The sequence below is a fragment of the Leucopleurus acutus genome (assembly GCF_964270905.1).
Source record: "Leucopleurus acutus genome assembly, chromosome: 3".
NCBI classification, from domain to species: Eukaryota; Metazoa; Chordata; class Mammalia; order Artiodactyla; family Delphinidae; genus Leucopleurus; species Leucopleurus acutus.
In genome coordinates, this window is record NC_139145.1 from 98,566,951 (window position 1) to 98,587,404 (window position 20,454).

The window sequence follows — 20,454 nt, forward strand, 5'->3', positions numbered from 1 at the left end:
TTTTCCTACAATCTCACTGGGCTGTGACTGTGAAGATGCCCATTAGGATACTTAATAGGCATATCCTGGAAATATATATATATATATTATAAATAATACACACACGCGCACACACACACACACACACACACACACACTAAGAGAGACAGGAATTCCTTGGATAAATGCCTGTGGTACTATTATACTTAAGAAAGATGGCAGACAGTAACCTGTCTTTTGAGGGGAGAGCAAAGAATCAGAATAATTTTTAATAAAGAACAAAAAGTGAAACATTGAATCCCTTCACATATTTGGAGGTATTAAACAAACAGATGAACCAATCTTCTGTTTTCATTAAAGGTTAGAGGATGGGAAAAGGACTTTCAAAGTTGCGTGAAACCTTTGGATAAATCACATCAAAGAAATCCTTGACTCAGTGGATTGTGAAATGTTGGAAAGTCTCTAGGTTAGAAAATCTTCAACATCTAGGCTTATCTAATTGTGATTAGAGGCTAACCCACGTAGCCTTTAAGATTTTTCCCCTTAGAGTTTTGTCTCCAGATTACTTTACCTACACTCTTCTAATTAGAAGCAATGCTTAATTTCAGTGTTTAATTCCAAAGCCCTTATTTTCTATAAACACAGCCTTGATTAGCAACCCAATGTAATTTTTAAAAAATTTAATTATTCTGGATGCCACTGAGGAGTGAGCTGCTAATTAACAGAGGAAGACTGTCAGGAATGAGATGCACTATTGTTAGAAGCTCCTTTTCATTTACCAAATGCACTCACTCAAATGAAAAATAGGCTTAATTTTCCTAATTGCATGACAATGAAGCCTCTTTGAATATTTTGCAATAGGTAAAAGAAAATTAAAAAACAAAATCTGCAACTAAATAAAAAACAATTCTCTAACTGTAGAAATGTAGAAAATCTGCTTTGTGTTTGATTATCATGATTATCAAGACCATGCCTCCTTACTACATATCCTCATCCCAACCTACACACACACACACACACACACACACACACACACACACACACACACACACACACACACACACACACACACACACACACACACACACACACCCCTGCCCGCACTGAGAGTCCAAGTGGGAAATTGGTGTGTTGCCCAGAGACCCCCTTGATAAGAGGCTTTTACCTAAAACTCCCTTTAAAAGACTGGAAGCAAGAATTTCAATAAAGTGCCATATAGGCCAGAACTAGTTTCCACATTCAGAAAATAAGCCACTTCTGCTCAGCTAGTTAATTATTCCTCCATGTGGGATGGCCAATGTGGAAACAAGATCTACAATGAAGTATGTATGGTATTGGGCAGATTGGAGCTCTGAATAATATGGAATTTTCAAGATTGTCATACTCAACCACTCATCTTATAGATGAGTCCACTCAGGCCCAGGGAGATGAAGTGCTTTGCTTAAGATCACACAGGTCTTTGGCAGTAGAATATAATTTAATGTGCCTTCTATTACTCCCTATTCTGACCCCTAATTGTCTTAATTAGTTATATGCTTGTATTCTTTCTTCCAGCTCCTATTATTTTAGGTATAACATAAAACTGCCTAGACAGTTTTTTTCCAATATACATAGAAAATCATGCCCTGCCCTCAGATATTTTGATTCAGTAGGTTCAGGCCTTTATCAGTCACTCTCTGTGCTGTTTGTCAGGAGCTCAGCTGAGCAGAGAGAAAGCATATCGAGCTGCCAGGGGTCAGGGTAGCTTTAAAGCAACAGACCAAAAATGAAAGAGTTAAGCCTTTCATCACTTACTGTTATGGTAAAGGCCAGAGTCTAAAACCAGAGAAAACACTGACTCTCCCTATTCCATTTTCTCCCATGGAAAGGTGCACCAGCTGATGGTCAGGTGAAAGCATGGACATGGGGGTTGTCTCACTGTTGAGGAAGCCCCAACAGAAGGCTCTGGTAGTTTTATGGACTCTGGGGTGGGGCGGGGTGAGGGGGAAGGCTCGGAGTGGAGAAGTGCTGGGTACTGAGTCAGAGTGGGGAGAAGTATCTTCAAGGTTCCTTCTCCTCCCCCCATTAGGAGGCCTTGGCTGAGGGCCTGAAGAAGAGCTTTGCCCAAGGCCTCAGATAAGAAGACCTAGGAACGAAGGCGCAGGGCCTAGGAATGTAAATATGGGAAGAGCTTGATGGGGGAGGAAGGCCTGAGTCCTTGACTGCAGCTCCCTTCAGAGATGGTGATGCACGGGCTGTGCACTCAAACTGGGGTGGAGAGGACAGCTTCCCCATGAGGCCCACCAGATAGAGCCTTTGCAGCGCTCATGATGAGGACTTAGATCTTAGCCAGCAACAGACTCCTCAGTGTTTAGGAATGTGTATTGCCTCTTGCTTGTCACCAGGGGATTGTTAAACCAGTCCATGATGGGCTCTGGGGAGAAAATAGCAAGTTGAGACAGATTCCCCTGATGGTTGTTTCACAACCTAGTGGTAAGATAGAAACCTTGAAGACTCAACACTTAGGCATTTATTATTTAATAAATAATGCTTGATTGGCTTGATAGAAACAATGCAAGTCTCAAAGCTAAGGAAAAGCTTGAGATCATGAAAGACTCTAATGACTAATAGCAGTAAGTTTTAAAATTGTATTTAAGGCTAGTTAAACACTTGCACACACTCAATCATCCAACCAACCGATATTTACCCAGCATATATACCCTGCGCCTGGCATTCTTCTGAGTACTTGGTACACATCAGAGAACAAGATGGATAAAAATCTCAGCCCTTCTCCCAGCTGATTCTAGCAGGGGAGACAGACATTAATAATACACAAAACAAATGAGTTGCTCAGTATGTTAGAAGATGATAAGCACTATGAAAGAAAAAAAAAGTATAGCAAGGTAAGAGAGCTCAGGAGTATTTGGGGAGAATTGAAGTCTTAAATAGGGTGATCAGGGAAGGTTTCATATTCATTATAACAGACCTGACAATCCCATGCATCTCTGATTTATCTTTATATTGCTGCTAAATTAATTTTGCCAAGACTCCTCATTATACCATTCCCTTGCTTAAAAATCCTCAACGGCTCCCTTTTACCCAAACGATAAAGTATAAGCTCCTTTTCCTGGCATTCAAGGCCCTCACCATCCGGCTCAGTACTCCAGCTCACCTCTTCCTTGCTTCAGTAAACTAGACTATTCACTGTACTCTGGCCACATCCTATCCTTCCCCTGTCAGAGATTTTGACCCATTGCCTCATCCCCTGTTCTCTCTCTTTCAACTTTTTGACATTCTACCCACCCTTTAAAAATCAACTCAAATATTTCCTCCTAGAAAAGCCATCCTAGATCTTTCCATCCCAAAAGAATTCTTTCTCTTCAAAGTTCTACAATACATTATGCTATGAATACAGGATTCAACAGATATATTATAGTTATTGAAAGACTTAGTTCATTTACTTGATTGTACACTTCTTAAAAACATGAAGTACCTCCTTGAATATCCCCACACTATTCAGCATGGTGTCTTGTAAGAATGATCTCAAGTAGCTAAGAGCTTCTTGACACTTTTGCTATATAAAGAAAAGAGATAAAAAATATTTAAGAGTTGGGCTTCCCTGGTGGTGCAGTGGTTGAGAGTCCGCCTGCCGATGCAGGGGACACAGGTCCGTGCTCTGGTCCAGGAGGATCCCACATGCCGCGGAGCGGCTGGGCCCGTGAGCCATGGCCGCCGAGCCTGCACGTCCGGAGCCTGTGCTCCGCATCGGGAGAGGCCACGACAGTGAGAGGCCTGCGTACCGCAAATAAAGAAAAATTAAAAAAAAAAAAAAAAATATATATATATATATATATATTTAAGAGTAGGTAGCCAGCCCATGTCTAAATCTGAGTCTTCCTAAGAAGGAAGTGAAAAGCTCAACTGTGGGTTCATAATGCTGAAAATACTAAGGCTGTTAATGAACCGCAGAAGATTGGAGGGCACAAAGGAAGTGCTGTCATTTTAAATTTTTGCTCCAGTTAAATGTAAGTACATAGGAATCAGGGGCCAAGTTCTACTTTTCTACAATGCTGAAAACCAATTTTACTCATGCTAAGATTGTAACTTATGTGGTATGAGGAGACGTTTTCAAGACTGTATTTTAAATTATGAATGAAAGACATAACAATAGTGATACACACATAATTTACATAAGCACAGTTGCAAAAGATACCTCATCATCTCTGAATGGAGATGATTGTTTTTAGCACTTGCTTTTGCAAGGAAACTTCTTTTTGTCCCTTAAAGATACTTTGGGTCACTTCCTCTCCAGTCCAAATCTCACCTGGCGAGATATGCAGCACTTGGTTGTCTGGACCTCTGAGTATGACCCACTGGCCAATAACCCTGGATGGAAAAAGAATGGAGCAGGCTTGATGGTGAATAGTCGATTTGGATTCGGGTTGCTAAATGCCAAAGCTCTGGTGGATTTAGCTGATCCCAGGACCTGGAGCAGTGTGCCTGAGAAGAAGGAATGTGTTGTAAAGGACAATGACTTTGAGCCCAGGTAAGTGTCTCCAGGAATTTTAAACAAATGTGTGCCCATGGCACTATTTGAGTATGACATTTGTCACTCTGCCTAATTTTTCTCACCTACCCTTCTGAAGTAGATGGAGATGGCATTTGTCAGTGTTCCCTGTGTGTCCATGAGGAATCACAGAGATCAAAGATTTGCAAATCATGTTAACATATTTGTATTTTCCTCTCATAGCCTACCAACCAGATAGCAGTAAGTTAATGTGCACAATTGTTTTATATATCACTAAGAAAAATCATTGCCAATTAAACTATTACCAACCATCAGTTCTTTAATATTCATTCCAAATTCAAAGATGTTAAAGTTTTTTTTAATGCATCTTAGAAATGATGAAATGCAGTACTTGCCAACCAGTGTTACCCCAAACCTACTTCCAAAAGAACCTCGCTTCATGCCACAGTGCTTTGTGATTCATGACTTTCCTTCCGTGAAGGACCTTTTATCATATGGCTTTCAATTAGACTACACCTCTCCCACTACATCTAGCTACGGAAGCAGAATCTCGTATCAAGGCAACTGCAATTATACTGAAGACCCACTCACACAAAATACCCAAGGGTGGGAGGCTTGGAGGGCCTGCATTAAGGAGAGAAAAATCATTTCTTAAGAGGGTATATTTCAGTATTGGACCACTTTTTGATGGCTATAAGGCAAATCTGCTTGAATTCAATGCCATGGCAAATAGCATTGTATTTAAGTATCTGTGTCTTCCTTAACATTCTTTTTCCTTTTTTCCCTTTTTATTTTATTGTGTTAAGAAGTCTTAACATGAGATCTACCCTCTTAAATTTTAAGTGTACAATACATAATTGTTAACTATAGGTACAATGTACAACTGATCTCTAGAACTTATTTATCTTGCTTAAAGTTTATGCCCAGTGATTAGGAACTCTCCGTTCCCCCCACAAGCCTCAGGCAACCAACATTCCACTCTTTGATTCTATGAGTATTTTAGATACCTCATATAAGTAGAATCATGCAATATTTATCTACCTGTGACTGGTTTATTCACTCAGCACAATGTCTTCAAGTTGTATCCATATTGTCACACAAAGCAGAATTTCCTTCTTTTATAAAGCTAATATTCCATTGTGTGTATGGAATATTACATATTCTTTATCCATTCATCTGTTGATGAATATCTAGGTTGTTTCCACATCTTGGCTACTGTGACTAATACTGCAATGAACATGGGAGTGCTAATATCTCTTTGAGATCCTGGTTTCAATTCTTGTGATAAATATCCAGTAGTGAGACTGCTGTATCATACGGCAGTTTTATTTTTTTTTAGGAAACTTCATACTGTTTTCCATAGCGGCTGTACCATTTTGCACTCCCACCAATTGTGCAAGGGCTCCAATTTCTCCACATGCTCATCAACACTTGTCTTTTTTCTTTTTTTTTAGTAATAGTCATCTGACTCTTAACAGGTGTTTTTTTTTTTTTTTTGCGGTGCGCGGGCCTCTCACTGCTGTGGCCTCTCCCGTTGCGGAGCACAGACTCCGGACGCGCAGGCTCAGCGGCCATGGCTCACGGGCCCAGCCGCTCCGCGGCATGTGGGATCTTCCCAGACCGGGGCATGGAACCCATGTCCCCTGCATCAGCAGGCGGAATCTCAACCACTGCGCCACCAGGGAAGCCCCTTGACAGGTGTTTTGATGTGGGTTTTGCTTTGCATTTCCCTGATGATTAATGATGGTAAACATTTTTTTTTCACATACCTATTGGTCATTTGTATGTCCTCTTTGGAGAAATGTTGATTTAGGTCCTTAGTTCATTTTTGAATCAGGTTGTTGGTTTTTTTGCTATTGAGTTGTAGGAGTTCTTATATATTTTAGAGATTAACCCTTTATCAGATATTGTCTACCATTCTGCAGGTTGCCATTTCAGTTTGATTGTTTCCTTTGCTGTGCAGAGGCTTTTTAGTTTGATGTAGTCCTACTCGTTTATTTTGTGTGTGTGTGCTGCCCGTGCTTTTAATGTCATATCCATTAAATCAGTGCCAAGACCAATGTCATGAAGCTTTTTCCCTGTTTTCTTCTAGGAGTTTTACAGTTTCAGGTCTAATGGGTGGGTTTATTTCTGGGATCTCTATTCTGTTCTGTTGGCTTGTATTTCTGTCTTTATGCCAGTACTATACTTTTTTTCTTTTGAAGTATAGTTGATGTACAATATTATATAAGTTGCAGATGTAAAATATAGTGATTTACAATTTTTAAAGTTTATACTCCATTTATAATTATTATAAAATATTGGTTATATTCCCTGTGTTGTACAATATACCTTATAGCTTATTTTATACCTAAGAGTTTATACCTCTTAATCCCCTACCCCTGTATTGCCCCTCCACTTCCCTCTCCACACTGGTAACCACTAGTTTGTTCTCTATATCTGTGAGTCTGTTTCTTTTTTGTTATATTTACTAGTTTGTTGTGTATTTTAGATTCCACATATAAGTGATATCATACAGCCATTTGTCTTTCTCTGACTTATTTCACTTAGCATAGTACTCACCAAGTCCAGCCATGTTGTTGCAAATGGCAAAATTTCATTTTTTTTTATGGCTGGTTAGTATTCCATCGTATGTGTGTGTGTGTGTATCACATCGCCTTTATCCATTTATCTGTTGATAGACACTTAAGCTGCTTCCATATCTTGGCAATTATAAATAATGGTGCTATGAATACTGGGGTGCATGTATCCTTTCGAATTAGTGCTTTTTTTCCTTCAGTACCATACTGTTTTGATTGCTGTAGCTTTGTATTATATTTTGAAATTAGGAAGTGTGATTCCTCCAGCTTTGATCTTCTTTCTTGGGGTTGATTTGGCTATTTATAGTCTTTTGTGGTTCCATATAAATTGTAGAATTGTTTTTTCTATTTCCAGAAAAACCTTATCATTTTCTTGTGCATTAAAATTACTTTATACCTAATCCTGAATTGGTTTCTACTCATAATAGAGACAGACAACAAGCCTAGCTGAGTATCTCCTTAAGAGTGTTGTGTACGTATTTCCATAAAATGCAAGGAAGAAGAGATACACTTTGTTCAGTGATGATTCTTTAATGTATTTAGAGCCCTGAAAGCTAATGGAGAAGTTATCATAGAAATTCCAACAAGAGCTTGTGAAGGACAAGAAAATGCTATCAAGTCACTGGAACATGTGCAATTTGAAGCAACAATTGAATATTCCCGCAGAGGAGACCTTCATGTCACCCTCACTTCTGCTGCTGGTAAATTTCAACAAAACAAAACAAAACAAAATTCAATTTCTTCTAAATTATGTGTTTAAATTTTTCAGTATAAATTAAATGATTTCAAATCAATGATTGATTTTTGTTTATATATAGACCTAAGTCTTCCCATAGACACTTTCAGGTCTTAAAAAATAGGTTTGTTTGGGGTTTTTTTGCATCAGAACCCTGCTCTGCTCATTCAAACTGATCCTTAGATAAGCAAAGAATGAGGCCTATTCAAATAATACCAATTAATAAACCCTTCTGAGTTATGCATTTTCAAACTGTGCTTATTATCCCAGGTCACTGATCTATCATTCATTTCTCTCAGGTAACACATTAGTGAAAATTACTCTAATAATTAAGCTGACAGATATATCAGTCTCATCCAAGGAATTAAGTGGAAAAACTGAGAATTCTGATCCATGAAAGAGAGTTGAGGAGACTAACAAATTTTCCACAATTATATGATTAAGGCATATGATACGATATACGGACAATTTGTCCTTTCCTGAAAGGTTACTAAGTCAGACAAGATCATAGATGGTAAAGAGCTTGTGAAACATAAACCACGATCCAACCAGGAGAAGCTGTCCTAATCCTTTTTCATGTTTTAGTAGGGTTCAACTGACTAAATTTAATTCCCATAAGTGATGTATGAGAAAGATGAACTATCTCTATAATGCCCTTCCAGGATATGAACTTCCTAGAGGTTTGGAGTAAGTTCTGTTAATTCTGGAATTATGCTTCCTTAATACCTTGGAATTGGCCTGAAATATTGGCAGAATGCTTTTTCATTAATGGCCCTATAGTTCATTTGACACTTTCTCTTAAAAATATTATTTATTGATCTATAGAGAACTTGGATTTGAAAATTTAGAGTAACTACTCTTACTAGTAAACTACTTTTACTAGTAGCTTTTATATGACAAGAGATTAAATTATATATGGCTTTATTTTATTATGTCTATGCTACATTATAGACTCAGGCACCTATTAAATTTTCAAAACTTCCTCTTAAATTTCAAAATGATAGTTCCATTAATATGTATGTTAGGTCTTTGATGCTCTTCTTTAATGTAGTTCATAAACATAGTTCTCTGAATTCTCCTTATTCAGATAAACCTTACTCAATATATTCATCCATTATTTATTTTTCTACAATATTTACTGACAGCTTATTATATGTCAGGCAATGCACTAAGTACTGTGAATAAAAACTTTTTTATTTCCTGAGAATGTCTCCATCCTAGTATTATACTCAAAGGGAAAATTAAGAGGGCTAGTTTTACCTGGCTTCCATTTTCAGTTATCAAATGCTAAAGTGTGCCCTACTATCAGATCTGTTAGCACACTTGTTAATTTGTGATGCTTGCATGAAAACAGGAACCAGCACCGTACTGTTGGCTGAAAGAGAGCGGGATACATCTCCTAATGGCTTTAAGAATTGGGACTTCATGTCTGTTCACACATGGGGAGAGAATCCCATAGGCACTTGGACTTTGGGAATTACAGACATTGTAAGTATGAATGAAAGGATACAGAACCACATGCTCACTTTTAAACACTCTGAAGCTCTTTTAAAGTTAGTGCATAAGAAAGGGCCCAAAGGAAATTTGATCACTCCTTATAGAGGTAAGGAGAAAGTTTAGTGTTTCAAGCTCTCCCCACTTGGCTATATAGAAAATAAATTTAAAAAAATTAGGCACCAGCCATATAAGAAGGAAGAAAAGATATTTTGATACACAATGTGACAGACTGTGGGGCAAATCCAAGTATACCCATGTCATGTCAAAACACAGCCAGCCACATGACCTACTCAGCCACCAGAATCAGCTGTATTTACAACCATAGTTAAATGCTACACCAACTTTGCTATGACACTCTGCTGGGGTCATATGACAGAACTCTTACCAATATTTACTGCAGTGGCTATTTAAAAGTAGCTTACTTGTTAGATAACATATCTTATTTAATATGACTTTTTTGGTTTTGTTTCAGTTGTGAAACAAAAGCATTTCTCAGTTTTCTTTCTGTTTGCTAACACTGATTTTCTTCTATAATTGTAACACACAGTCCCAAAAATAAAGTGTCTGAGCAAAAAGCCAAATACATTTGAATTATTTATTTTTATATCATTTCTCCAGCATTTTCTATAGGTGAGCATATAAATGAATGGTTTTTCAGGTCCAACTTATTCTGAGATAGCAGTGTTATAAGTACCAGTAGCACCAGATTCAATGTCTAGATAACTTTTTTAAAATAAATGATTTTAAATTCCTGGAGATGTTACTTAAGTTAATAAAAATTCTACAGTCATTGTTACTTTTTTTTCTCTGAGAATAGCTTTCATCTAAAGACTGCTAAAATTGTGATTTAGCAATGGAAGTTGTAAAAATTTCTGCTCTCATAGGGAGAACAAGAAAACATTCTTAGTTTATGGTCCTGTTCCTGACCTTGGCTTCCATTCTTTAACTCAGTTTCACCATAAGGAAACTAAGAAAATCTGTTTACCAAGATGGGACTATTTTATACCAAGTCTGCAAAATCTGATTCTATAATTTTAGATTATTTTAAAAGATATTTTAGATTTTTTAAAAAGATATTTTAGATTTTTTTAAAAGATATTTTAGATTTCAGCATTATTTTTAACATAATTGTTGAGCCTGTGAAAATTATTACTCTTCCCATAAATATACAGCTCTTAAGGACTGCTTAATGCTGAGGGCTATTTATATTACTCTGCAGACTTTTTTTTTCCCCAATGGAATGTTTCTACAAGTTGATAATTGATAAATATAATTCTCATTATATAAGATACAGTCAACTTTTCAAGGACACACCCAGTATAGAAAAGAAGGTTCACGTAGAGAGTTCTCCTTTTTTAATTGAAGGCAATTAATCAGTTTTTAAATCTTTGAACCTGTCAACTAACTATTTTCATAGGAAGAGTGAGGCCAGTGATTTTTGTCTTTGTACCCAGAGCTCTACACATGAAATGCACAGAATTTTAAAATTAAACTATAAAATTTAGCTATTTTGAAGGAGTTTATACTGCTCAGAACATACACTAAAATTATGTATGCTTACTCATTAGTCTGGAAGAATGCAAAATGAAGGAAGAATCGTGAACTGGAAGCTAATTCTGCATGGGACCTCTTCTCAACCAGAACACATGAAACAGCCCCGAGTGTACACGTCCTACAACACCGTTCAGAATGACCGAAGAGGGGTGGAGAAGATGGTGGATTCGGGGGAGGTCTGTGTGGCTCTGTTCTTACTGGCATGTTCTTTTGTGAACTGTAGTAGACAGTGTAGTGGGTGAAGCTGCCCCTAACTTTTAGGCAGGAAGTGAATCAAACATGGGTTGGCAGGGCTTCCCTGGTGGCGCAGTGGTTGAGAGTCCGCCGGCCGATGCAGGGGACACGGGTTCGTGCCCCGCTCTGGGAAGATCCCACATGCCGCGGAGCGGCTGGGCCCATGAGCCATGGCCGCTGAGCCTGCGCGTCCGGAGTCTGTGCTCCGCAACGGGAGAGGCCACAGCAGTGAGAGGCCCGCGCACCGCAAAAAAAAAAAAAAAAAAAAAAAAACATGGGTTGGGAGGAAAGGGAGTAGGAGTAAACTGTTTATTTTCCATAGGAAATTGTTTCATTCATTTATTCTTTTATCTGAAAGTTAGAAATTAAAATTAATGAATTCAAAATTATTCAGTTCTCTAACATGAATTTTCTCCATTTATAACAATATCAAATTTTAAAGAGAGCTGTCTTTTTGTATGATCACGTATAGCTAACATTTGTATTGCACCTAGTTTGTAAGCATTTTTCACATTGTCTCATTTAACGTATAATCCTTGTAACCTAGAAAGGACAGACCTCAATATATCCATTTTACAGAAAGAAGACCAAGGCTCAACTGATCAAATAATGCAGGCTTCTCTTTACTAATTCCTTAACTGACACTTCTTGGCAACTCCAAGGGGAGCTATAGAATCACAGTTTCTCTCAGAAAGTTGCCAAGGAAAGCTAAAGTCAGTCAGTTACATTCCTAGGTCTCAGCCTACTGAGGCTGCTGGCTTCTCCCTTATCAGATGGTGGGCAGAAAACATTTTCTTTATCTCTGTATCCCCCAGGCCTCTAGCACGGTGCCTCAGATGTAGTAGGTAGGTTATCAGAATTCCCAGAATGTCCTTTCCTGAATAGGTCTGGCTCTGTGACAGGTGTTTTGGAAGGTACAAAGACATTATTTATTCAAGAAATTTATAAACTAGCTGTGAGAAGGCCTCAGCTCATATTATGGCCCCATTTACATTCTGTAGAATAGCTTTCCTCTGGGACTCCACCTTGGAGGCCTCCTTTTCCCAATTCTGGAGGCAGGTGGACCTTGTGGGTATTTCTTCCTCCAAGATTCCTTAAGGGGTATTAACAGGACCATTTGGCTGTTAAAATACTGAAATGCTTCCACAACGTTGACAAAGAGCCGCTTCTCTGATTTCTCCAGTTCCCCCCTTCCCCGCCCACCACCCCAATCTCTTCCCAGGCCCCTTCTGACAACTCGGAGGCTGAAAGTGCAGCTCCTGACAGAGCAAGAGGCCTCTAGAAAGCTATTCCCACATGACAGCACTGTTGGCGCCTCTGTACGAGTTATTACCTACTTTATTATCAGCTCCTTCCCAAAACATGGGTGGGAGGAAAGGGAGTGGGAGTGGTAAACTGCTTCTTTTCCATAGGATGAAACCCTACTATCTTTTTTTTGCGGTACGCGGGCCTCTCACTGTTGTGGTCTCTCCTGTTGTGGAGCACAGGCTCCGGACGCGCAGGCTCAGCGGCCACGGCTCACGGGCCCAGCCGCTCCGCGGCATGTGGGATCTTCCCGGACCGGGGCACGAACCCGTGTCCCCCGCATCGGCAGGCGGATTCTCAACCACTGTGCCACCAGGGAAGCCCCCTACTATCTTTTAAAATTTATTTTTTCATCCAGAATTCAGACATTAAAATTAATGAATTCAATATTGTTAAATTCCCTAACATGAATTCTACTACAGCAGGCTGACAAGTGAAGGAGACCGATAGGTATGAGCGCTTACATACATCATCTGGTTCAGTCTTCAAAACCACCAGAAATGGAGGGATTCTTATTGCCATCTTACAGGAGAAGTTCACGGAGTTTAAAAAGGTGCCAAAGGTGCCTCAGTAAATGAGAAAATGAGGATTGAACTCCGAGATAGTGTGATTCCAAGCCTTGTGCTCTCTCTGCTCCCCAGACTGCCTCTCGAGGGGCAGGCAGTGGGCGTGTGCTGCAGCTGGCTTGCCTGCTCCTGAATAATGAGCCTTCTCCCCTTTGCCGGTGGCTTTCTGTGTTTCAGGAGCAGCCCACACAAGAGAACCTGAATGAGAACCCTCTGGCATCCAAAAGCCCCAGCAGCAGCGGTGTGGGGGGCAGAAGGGATGAGCTGGCAGAGGGAGCCCCTTCTGAGGCCATGCTACGACTCCTACAAAGCGCTTTCAGCAAAAACTCACCCCCAAAGCAATCACCAAAGAAGTCTCCAAGTGCAAAGCTCAACATCCCTTACGAAAATTTCTATGAAGCCCTGGAAAGGCTGAACAAACCTTCCCAGCTTAAAGACTCTGAGGATAGTCTGTATAATGACTATGTTGATGTTTTCTATAACACGAAACCTTATAAGCACAGGGATGACCGGCTGCTGCAAGCTCTGGTGGACATTCTGAGGAAGGAAAATTAAAATGAGTGGTGGTCCTAAGTTGGAAATAGTCATGCTTTTTCCTTCCCGTTAGATATTGCCTGTGTCTGAAGTGGTTGTTTTGTCATTGATTCTTCTGCTTGTAATATCCTTTGCGGTACTTTTTCTTTTTCTCCCCAACCTGGATAGTTGAAAGCTATGAGCTCAAGCAGTAAATCCAACTTCCTGAATTGATTATAGCTCTTTCAAAACACATCTTCCCTGCCTGCACAAGTCAAATGTTTTGTTCTTTCTAGAGCCACGGTTCAGACGTGGTCCTCATACCACATGAGAATGCCTCCTCAAGCCTCCCATTTCATGTCTGAAAAGAAAAGGCATCACCTGGGCAACAGTTAATTTGAAAAAGTAATCTGCAAAAAATGAGAGGAAGGAAAACTATTCTTAACAGCTTGTCCTCTGTCTTTGCCATGTGGTGATTCAAATTTTGATGCCAAAGAAGGGTTTGGAAAGTCTCTAATGAAGGAGTTCACAATCAGACTCACACCCAGACTCACACTAGGTCTTTCTACTCCAAAGTACTGCTCATTCAGGAAGTGGCCATTAGATCGTCCTGGGGAAAGGCTGGGTTATTTAGATCCAGAAACAGGCCTCAAACCCTGCATTTTCTGGTTTGAGCAGTTTTAGAGCATTTTTCTTTGCTTGGCTTGGTGTACCATGGAGAGGCCTCCATGGATATAAAGGTGACTGTGACTCATGCTGTGAGCTCTGGCCTTCCTCTCTTCCTCATTACCTTCTCCTTTCTCAGCCACAAACTAAATACTGAGAGAGCTACTGATACCACTTTCTTAGAACAAACTTATACTCGGGACTTGGCAAATTCCTAATCATAATATTTTTAATAGTCATAATAGGAAACCACTCATAACATGGAAAACCAATAACAGGAAAATATTCATAATAAGGAGAGCCAGTGGGAGGTTTCATTTGCTTTTTAAATTATGTTCATTAGAGCAGATTTTTCTGGATCTTTGAAACTGAGTGTTTATTCCTTGACACTAAAGGCCCTTCTCCAGTCTTATAGATGATAGTATCCAAATTCTCACCAAACTGTTTCCAAGCTTCAACTCAGAGGACACAAGCTGGCAGCCCAAAGGCTAGATTTTGTTTGGCCTGTTAAATGTTTTAAATATGTGAGTGATTATTGAAAATATGAGATTTCACATAAAACCTAATTCTCAGACCCATCTTCCCTCATCTCAACAGTTGGCTGGAGCTGAGTAGCAGCTGCCCAGCTAGACTCGAACACATGCCCCCATGATACCCTGTTCCGTGCTGCTTATCACGGGCACCTTACAGGCCAGCATTCAATAGGCATTTGATTTTACCCTTTCCTGCACTAATGAACATGTACAAAGTGTAAATGCATTAGGAAAGAAATATCCCCAACTTCTTTCTGTATGATAATCCATAATTATAAGAATCTGTCATGATCTAATTTATAGGCCAAAAAAAAAAAATGGTATTTGAGACCCCTGAAAGTAGCTCTGAAATCCTGTTTGACTTATGTGTTTAATCTCACCTTACCCAGATGCTCATTTATACTAACTCATTAACTGCCAATCCCCTCACTTCCCACTCCCTATATGCTCACAAAGGTTCCAGTCGCCTACAATACTGGCATTCTCCCACTGAGTTTGCTATTTGCAATTCTTCTATGAAGTCTGAACTTCGTAAGGCCACACATGCACTGGACCAGGAAGAGAACTACATTGAACTAGATCAGGAAAAGAACCCTAGAGTCTGTCACTTGCTTTAAAGTGTGTTTGGTAAGACAAACTTTCACCCCCAATTCTACCATTTGAATTTGTGCAGAATGAGGGTATTTCCAGAGCAATACCCATGATGCATCTAGGATGTTCTCCTGAAAGAATTGCAGTATCACTCTGTCCTTGGAAGTATCACGTGTTTGATACATAGTGTTAGATAGAATTTTGAAAATTTCTGCACAACAAAAAGTATTAAATAAAGCTGAAAAGTACCAGAGAGTTGTTAGATCAATTTTCAACTAAAAAAATAAAGCTAAGGCCCAGAGAGGCCAATAAACAGTAAAAAATGAAAACTCATCCTATCCCCATTCCTAACCTAGTGCTAATTGTATGAAGCTTTCTTTTTCATTCTTCTGACAGTATCTTTTCCTGGTTAAAACCCCAACCAACCATTGGATTGTAGCCAAAGGTTCAATCAAGAGAAGCTTTAATGTTTAAATAAAGTCATGTTTGAATGTTTCCAACCTGGAACATACTGTTCAGACATAAAATATTTTTGTCAGTCTTTCTTAGTGCCTGTGTGGATTTTTGTGAAAATGTAGAAAAGGAAACTTATATAATATTTCCCTCAGAATTTTAAACTATATTTTCTTTACAGGTATTTATAATGCTTTACCAAATGCTTTTATCAAACAGAATTTTAAAAGGCATAATAAATTATATCAAAAACCAAAATTTTCCTGAGAATAAGAGAGTTTCATCCAATAAAATATTTTTGAAAGGCATGTTCCTCTGTCAGTGAAAAAAAAAAGTGTAATATATATGTGTTGTGGTATTAAAAATGACATTTGTCTAGTAGCCTAATACAATGTGTAGCTGAGTTTAACATGTATGGTCTTAGCATTTTTGAAGGAACTCCCACATTATATACTTGATGTATTAACTAGAATATGTACAATATGCTTATAAATCAAAAGAATAAATGGTTTCTCACAAAGTCAAAAAAAAAAAGCTTATGTTTCCAACAAAAACAGGACCTCCTTCTCTTACTTATAATATTTCCCAAATGAACCGTAAAAAGGAAAAGGTGAAGGTTTACATTAAGAAGTTAAATGGGCTTTCTTTCCTTTTTTATTAATTATTCTTCTTTATTTTTTGGCTTCACCACAGGGCATGTGGGATCTTAGTTCCCCGACCAGGGATTGAACCCAAGCCCCCTGCAGTGGAAGCATAGAGTCTCAACCACTAGACCACCAGGGAAGTCCCTAAATGGGCTTTCTTGAAGGTAATTTAAGAATCTGCTTAAATAGGTATATTTCATTTTCCTTTATAGCCCTGTCTTTCACTGTGTGAGTTGTATGATTGAGCGTTAACTAAAGTGTTGAGGGAAAAACAGAAAACAAAAAACCCGAACTACAGGGACTGCATGTGAGAGAAGTCATTTGCAACAGTTCACTAATCATGACATTGTTTATAGGCCAGATTACAGCAACTAAGCATTAACTCCCTCCCAGAGGGCCCCTCATTAGAAGCCCCCAATTCCTAACTCTGATCTCCTATTCTCAGGCCCATTTTTCTCTCCTGCTTCAAACCTTCATTCCAGGAATTTCCACCCACCATTTCAGAATCTGACCTCTTCCTGCTGGGGGGTGGGAGGGGCAGTGTTGGTTTTCCCCCAGACCCCATTCCTTCCCCCTAAGTTATAAATACTCAGTAAAATTAAAATAATTTTTCAAGAATTCCAGAGGATTGTTCAACTGGCTTTTGTCCTCCCTATCCAGCCACCTTCAAAGTCTTCCCACCAGGAGGGTTGAAGATATATCTCTGTTTTCTTTTGAATGCCCATTTGGTAACTATTGGACTAACCATGTACAGGTTGTGAGTACAAACACAAATACACACACATGACTCAAGGACAGACATTAATTCTTAAATATAAATTTAAGCCCATAAGCAGGAAGAGCAATGTTTTCCTAACTGCCTCATAATTTTACAAGGCTATGTAGCACTAATACACACGATGATGATGATTATTCACTCTACTCCTTCTGCCCCAGTGGACAGAGTGTACTTTCCTGGCCTACGGATGCTAAGCTTGATCTGCTTTGGTCAACGAAATATTAGTGAACGTGGTGCAAATAAGGGCCCTAAATCTGCTCGCAGTTTGGCTTGGCGCTTACTTTTCGGTGGTTCTGTGCTATGAGAAGAGTATGTTCCTGGGAGCTATTGCCCCTTCAGCCTGTTTCCGGAACAGATATATATGGAGCAGATCCACATTCTGGAACAAACCCCAGCCATCTCACAGCATGAACCAGAGCTGTCCAGATGAGTGCAGCCTAAATAAACTGAACTCATCACCTTGGCAAGTTGAATTGAGAATAAATGCTTGTTGTAAGCAACTGAGTCTTCAGGTAGTTGATTACACAGCCTTACTATATCAACAAAACTAATAAAAGTTCCATTTGTTCACTCCACTACCAATACCATCCCTTTCAAATTGTGCCTTCTTGAGCCTAGAGTACAAAAAAAGAACCAGTATTAAACCATGCACCTCTTAATGCTGATCCAATAAACAAAAACCCTGCCCAAGCTTAGTTCCACCTGGAAGCAGAGCCTCAGATAATAAACAACTGCATACAGGTAGTCATTTAGGAGGTAATAGCCAAGAGCAAAAATGACTCTCACATAACTCTCAAGGAGCATGGAGTAACATTGATCAGCACAAGACTTCCCAAAGACTAGAATGGACGTTTCAGCTGACAGTGGCATTGGTAGAAGGTAGCTCAGAGCAGACACCTATGCTCCACTCTCTCCCCCATCCCTACCCCATTCAATGCCTTCATGGTCCACCAGCCGCTCTCAGAAGCAACCCCAGAATAAGGGAAGAAAACTTGATTGGCTGAGATCAAGTTGACACCACTTATTAGAAACGCAACTTTCAACATAAACAAAGTTCTGTTACAAAAAAAAAAATGAAGTAACTTTTGCTCACTTGGGTTTTGGCTTGCAATTTGTACATCTGTACAATTTGTGTTGCCTGTATATTGCTACATATAGATATTAGGTAAGCACTAATCTATCATCAGTGTATGGGCAAAGAGGTGACTATGGTCATTATGTGTCCACCGTTCTCAGGGCATGTGCAAGGGAGGCAAAAATCACTTTCTATATGGGACCTCTATCATATGTGCTCCTTCCAGACAACTTGTCTGGAACTCCATAAAGGACATTCACTTTCGTCCACACCCACATACCCTCCACCTCCATAGAAGCCCATATTGTAGGTATTTTCACTGAATATTTACCTGGGGAAGGGGCCACAGTCTCAAAAAGGGTCTTCTTCATAGGAGAAGGTAGGGGGAAACATTCTCAGGTCTGCTCCTGCAGGGCTGTCATGACTATTCCCTTCCATCGTCAGTTCCTTTATCCCTGGCCCTAGTAGCCCTAACAGCAGATGGTTTATAACTCTAGATGCTGCTTTGATGTGAGGAGAGTAGCCTCTATATCTGGTTCTGCCTTAAATCCTTTAGAGTTACTACTGGCATCATCATTATTAAAGGGCAAGAAAAGTCTGAAAATGCAACAGCAACAGCTAAAGGTATAGGTTCTTGAGTCAGCCACAAGTGAATTTGAATTCTGGCTCTACAATGTCCCAGCTGTGTGCCCTTGAGAAGGTTACTTCACCTCTCTGGGTCTTGTTTCTTCATGTATGACAATGAAGTCTACTGCTCATAGGTTCACTGTTAGAATTAAATAAGATAATGGAGATAAATAATTCAGTATGGTTCTTGACCTAATAAATATTCAATAAATTTTAGTTTTTATAATTAGTGAGACTGTTACTCTTATTATTACTATGGTGCTGTGAAAACAAAATGGACATTAAAGCCAAATAGATTTCAATATGCAGCTCTTACCTACAAATTCAAGAAAGGAGAAAAAATTACAATCAATCAAGAAGATGGGCTAGAGGGGGAAGATGGCGGAAGAGTAAGACGCAGAGATCACCTTCCTCCCCACAGATACATCAGAAATACATCTACACGTGGAACAACTCCTACAGAACACCCACTGATGCTGGCAGAAGACATCAGACCTCCCAAAAGGCAAGAACCACCCCCCCCAACCTACCTGGGTAGGGCAAAAGAAAAAAGAATAAATAGAGACGAAAGGATAGGGACGGGACCTGCACCAGTGGGAGGGAACTGTGAAGGAGGAAAGGTTTCCACACACTAAGAAGCCCCATCGCGGGCAGAGACTACGGGTGGCGGAGGGAGAAAGCTTCGGAGTCACAGAGGAGAGCGCAGCAACAGGGATGCAGAGGGCAAAGCGGGGAGATTCCCGCACAGAGGATCGATGCCGACCAGCACTCACCAGCCCGAGAGGCTTGTCTGCTCACTCGCCGGGCAGGTGGGGCTGGGAGCTGAGTCTCAGGCTTCGGTCAGAGCGCTGGGAGAGGACTGGGGTTGGTGGCGTGAACACAGCCTGCAGGGGGTTAGTGCACCACGGCTAGCCAGGAGGGAGTCCGGGGAAAAGTCTGGACCTGCCGAAGAGGCAAGAGACTTTTTCTTCCCTCTTTGTTTCCTGGTGCGCGAGGAGAGGGGATTAAGAGCCCTGCTTAAAGGAGCTCCTGAGATGGGCAGGAGCCGCGGCTAACAGGGCAGACCCCAGAGACGGGCGTGAGACGCTAAGGCTGCTGCTGCCGCCACCAAGAAGCCTGTGTGCAAGCACAGGTCACTATACACACCTCCCCTCCCGGGAGCCTGTGCAGCCCGCCGCTGCCAGGGTCTCGGGATCCAGGGACAACTTCCCCGGGAGAACGCACGGCACGCCTCAGGCTGGTGCAACGTCACGCTGGCCTCTGCCTCTGCAGGCCCGCCCCGCATCCGCACCCCTCCCTCCCCTCAGCCTCAGTGAGCCAGAGTCCCCTAATCAGCTGCTCCTTTAACCCCGTCCTGTCAGAGCGAAGAACAGACGCCCTCAGGCGACCTACATGCAGAGGCGGGTCCAAATCCAAAGCTGAACTCAGGGAGCTGTGAGAACAAAGAAGGGAAAGGGCAATCTCTCCCAGCAACCTCAGAAGCAGGGATTAAAGCTCCACAATCAACTTGATGTACCCTGAACCTGTGGAATACCTGAATAGACAATGAATCATCCCAAATTGAGGAGGTGGACTTTGAGAGCAAGATTTATGACTTTTTCCCCTTTTCCTCTTTTT

General features: G+C 40.4%; 1 protein-coding gene across 2 annotated transcripts in view; it reads left to right on the forward strand.

The window, feature by feature from the left end:
* PCSK1 (proprotein convertase subtilisin/kexin type 1) overlaps positions 1 to 13,512 on the forward strand; it is a gene marked incomplete at both ends in the record, with an annotated part of 40,048 nt that extends 26,536 nt beyond the window's left edge. The window contains 5 exons of one of the 2 annotated variants that reach the window (XM_082837357.1): positions 4,271 to 4,504; positions 7,609 to 7,766; positions 9,156 to 9,289; positions 10,867 to 11,034; positions 13,141 to 13,512. In XM_082837357.1, the coding sequence (XP_082693483.1) occupies positions 4,271 to 4,504; positions 7,609 to 7,766; positions 9,156 to 9,289; positions 10,867 to 11,034; positions 13,141 to 13,512 (1,066 nt within the window). Of the gene's footprint in view, positions 1 to 4,270; positions 4,505 to 7,608; positions 7,767 to 9,155; positions 9,290 to 10,866; positions 11,035 to 13,134 lie in introns of both variants that reach the window. The other variant, XM_082837356.1, reaches the window with a different exon arrangement.
* Positions 13,513 to 20,454: the final 6,942 nt, after the last annotated feature.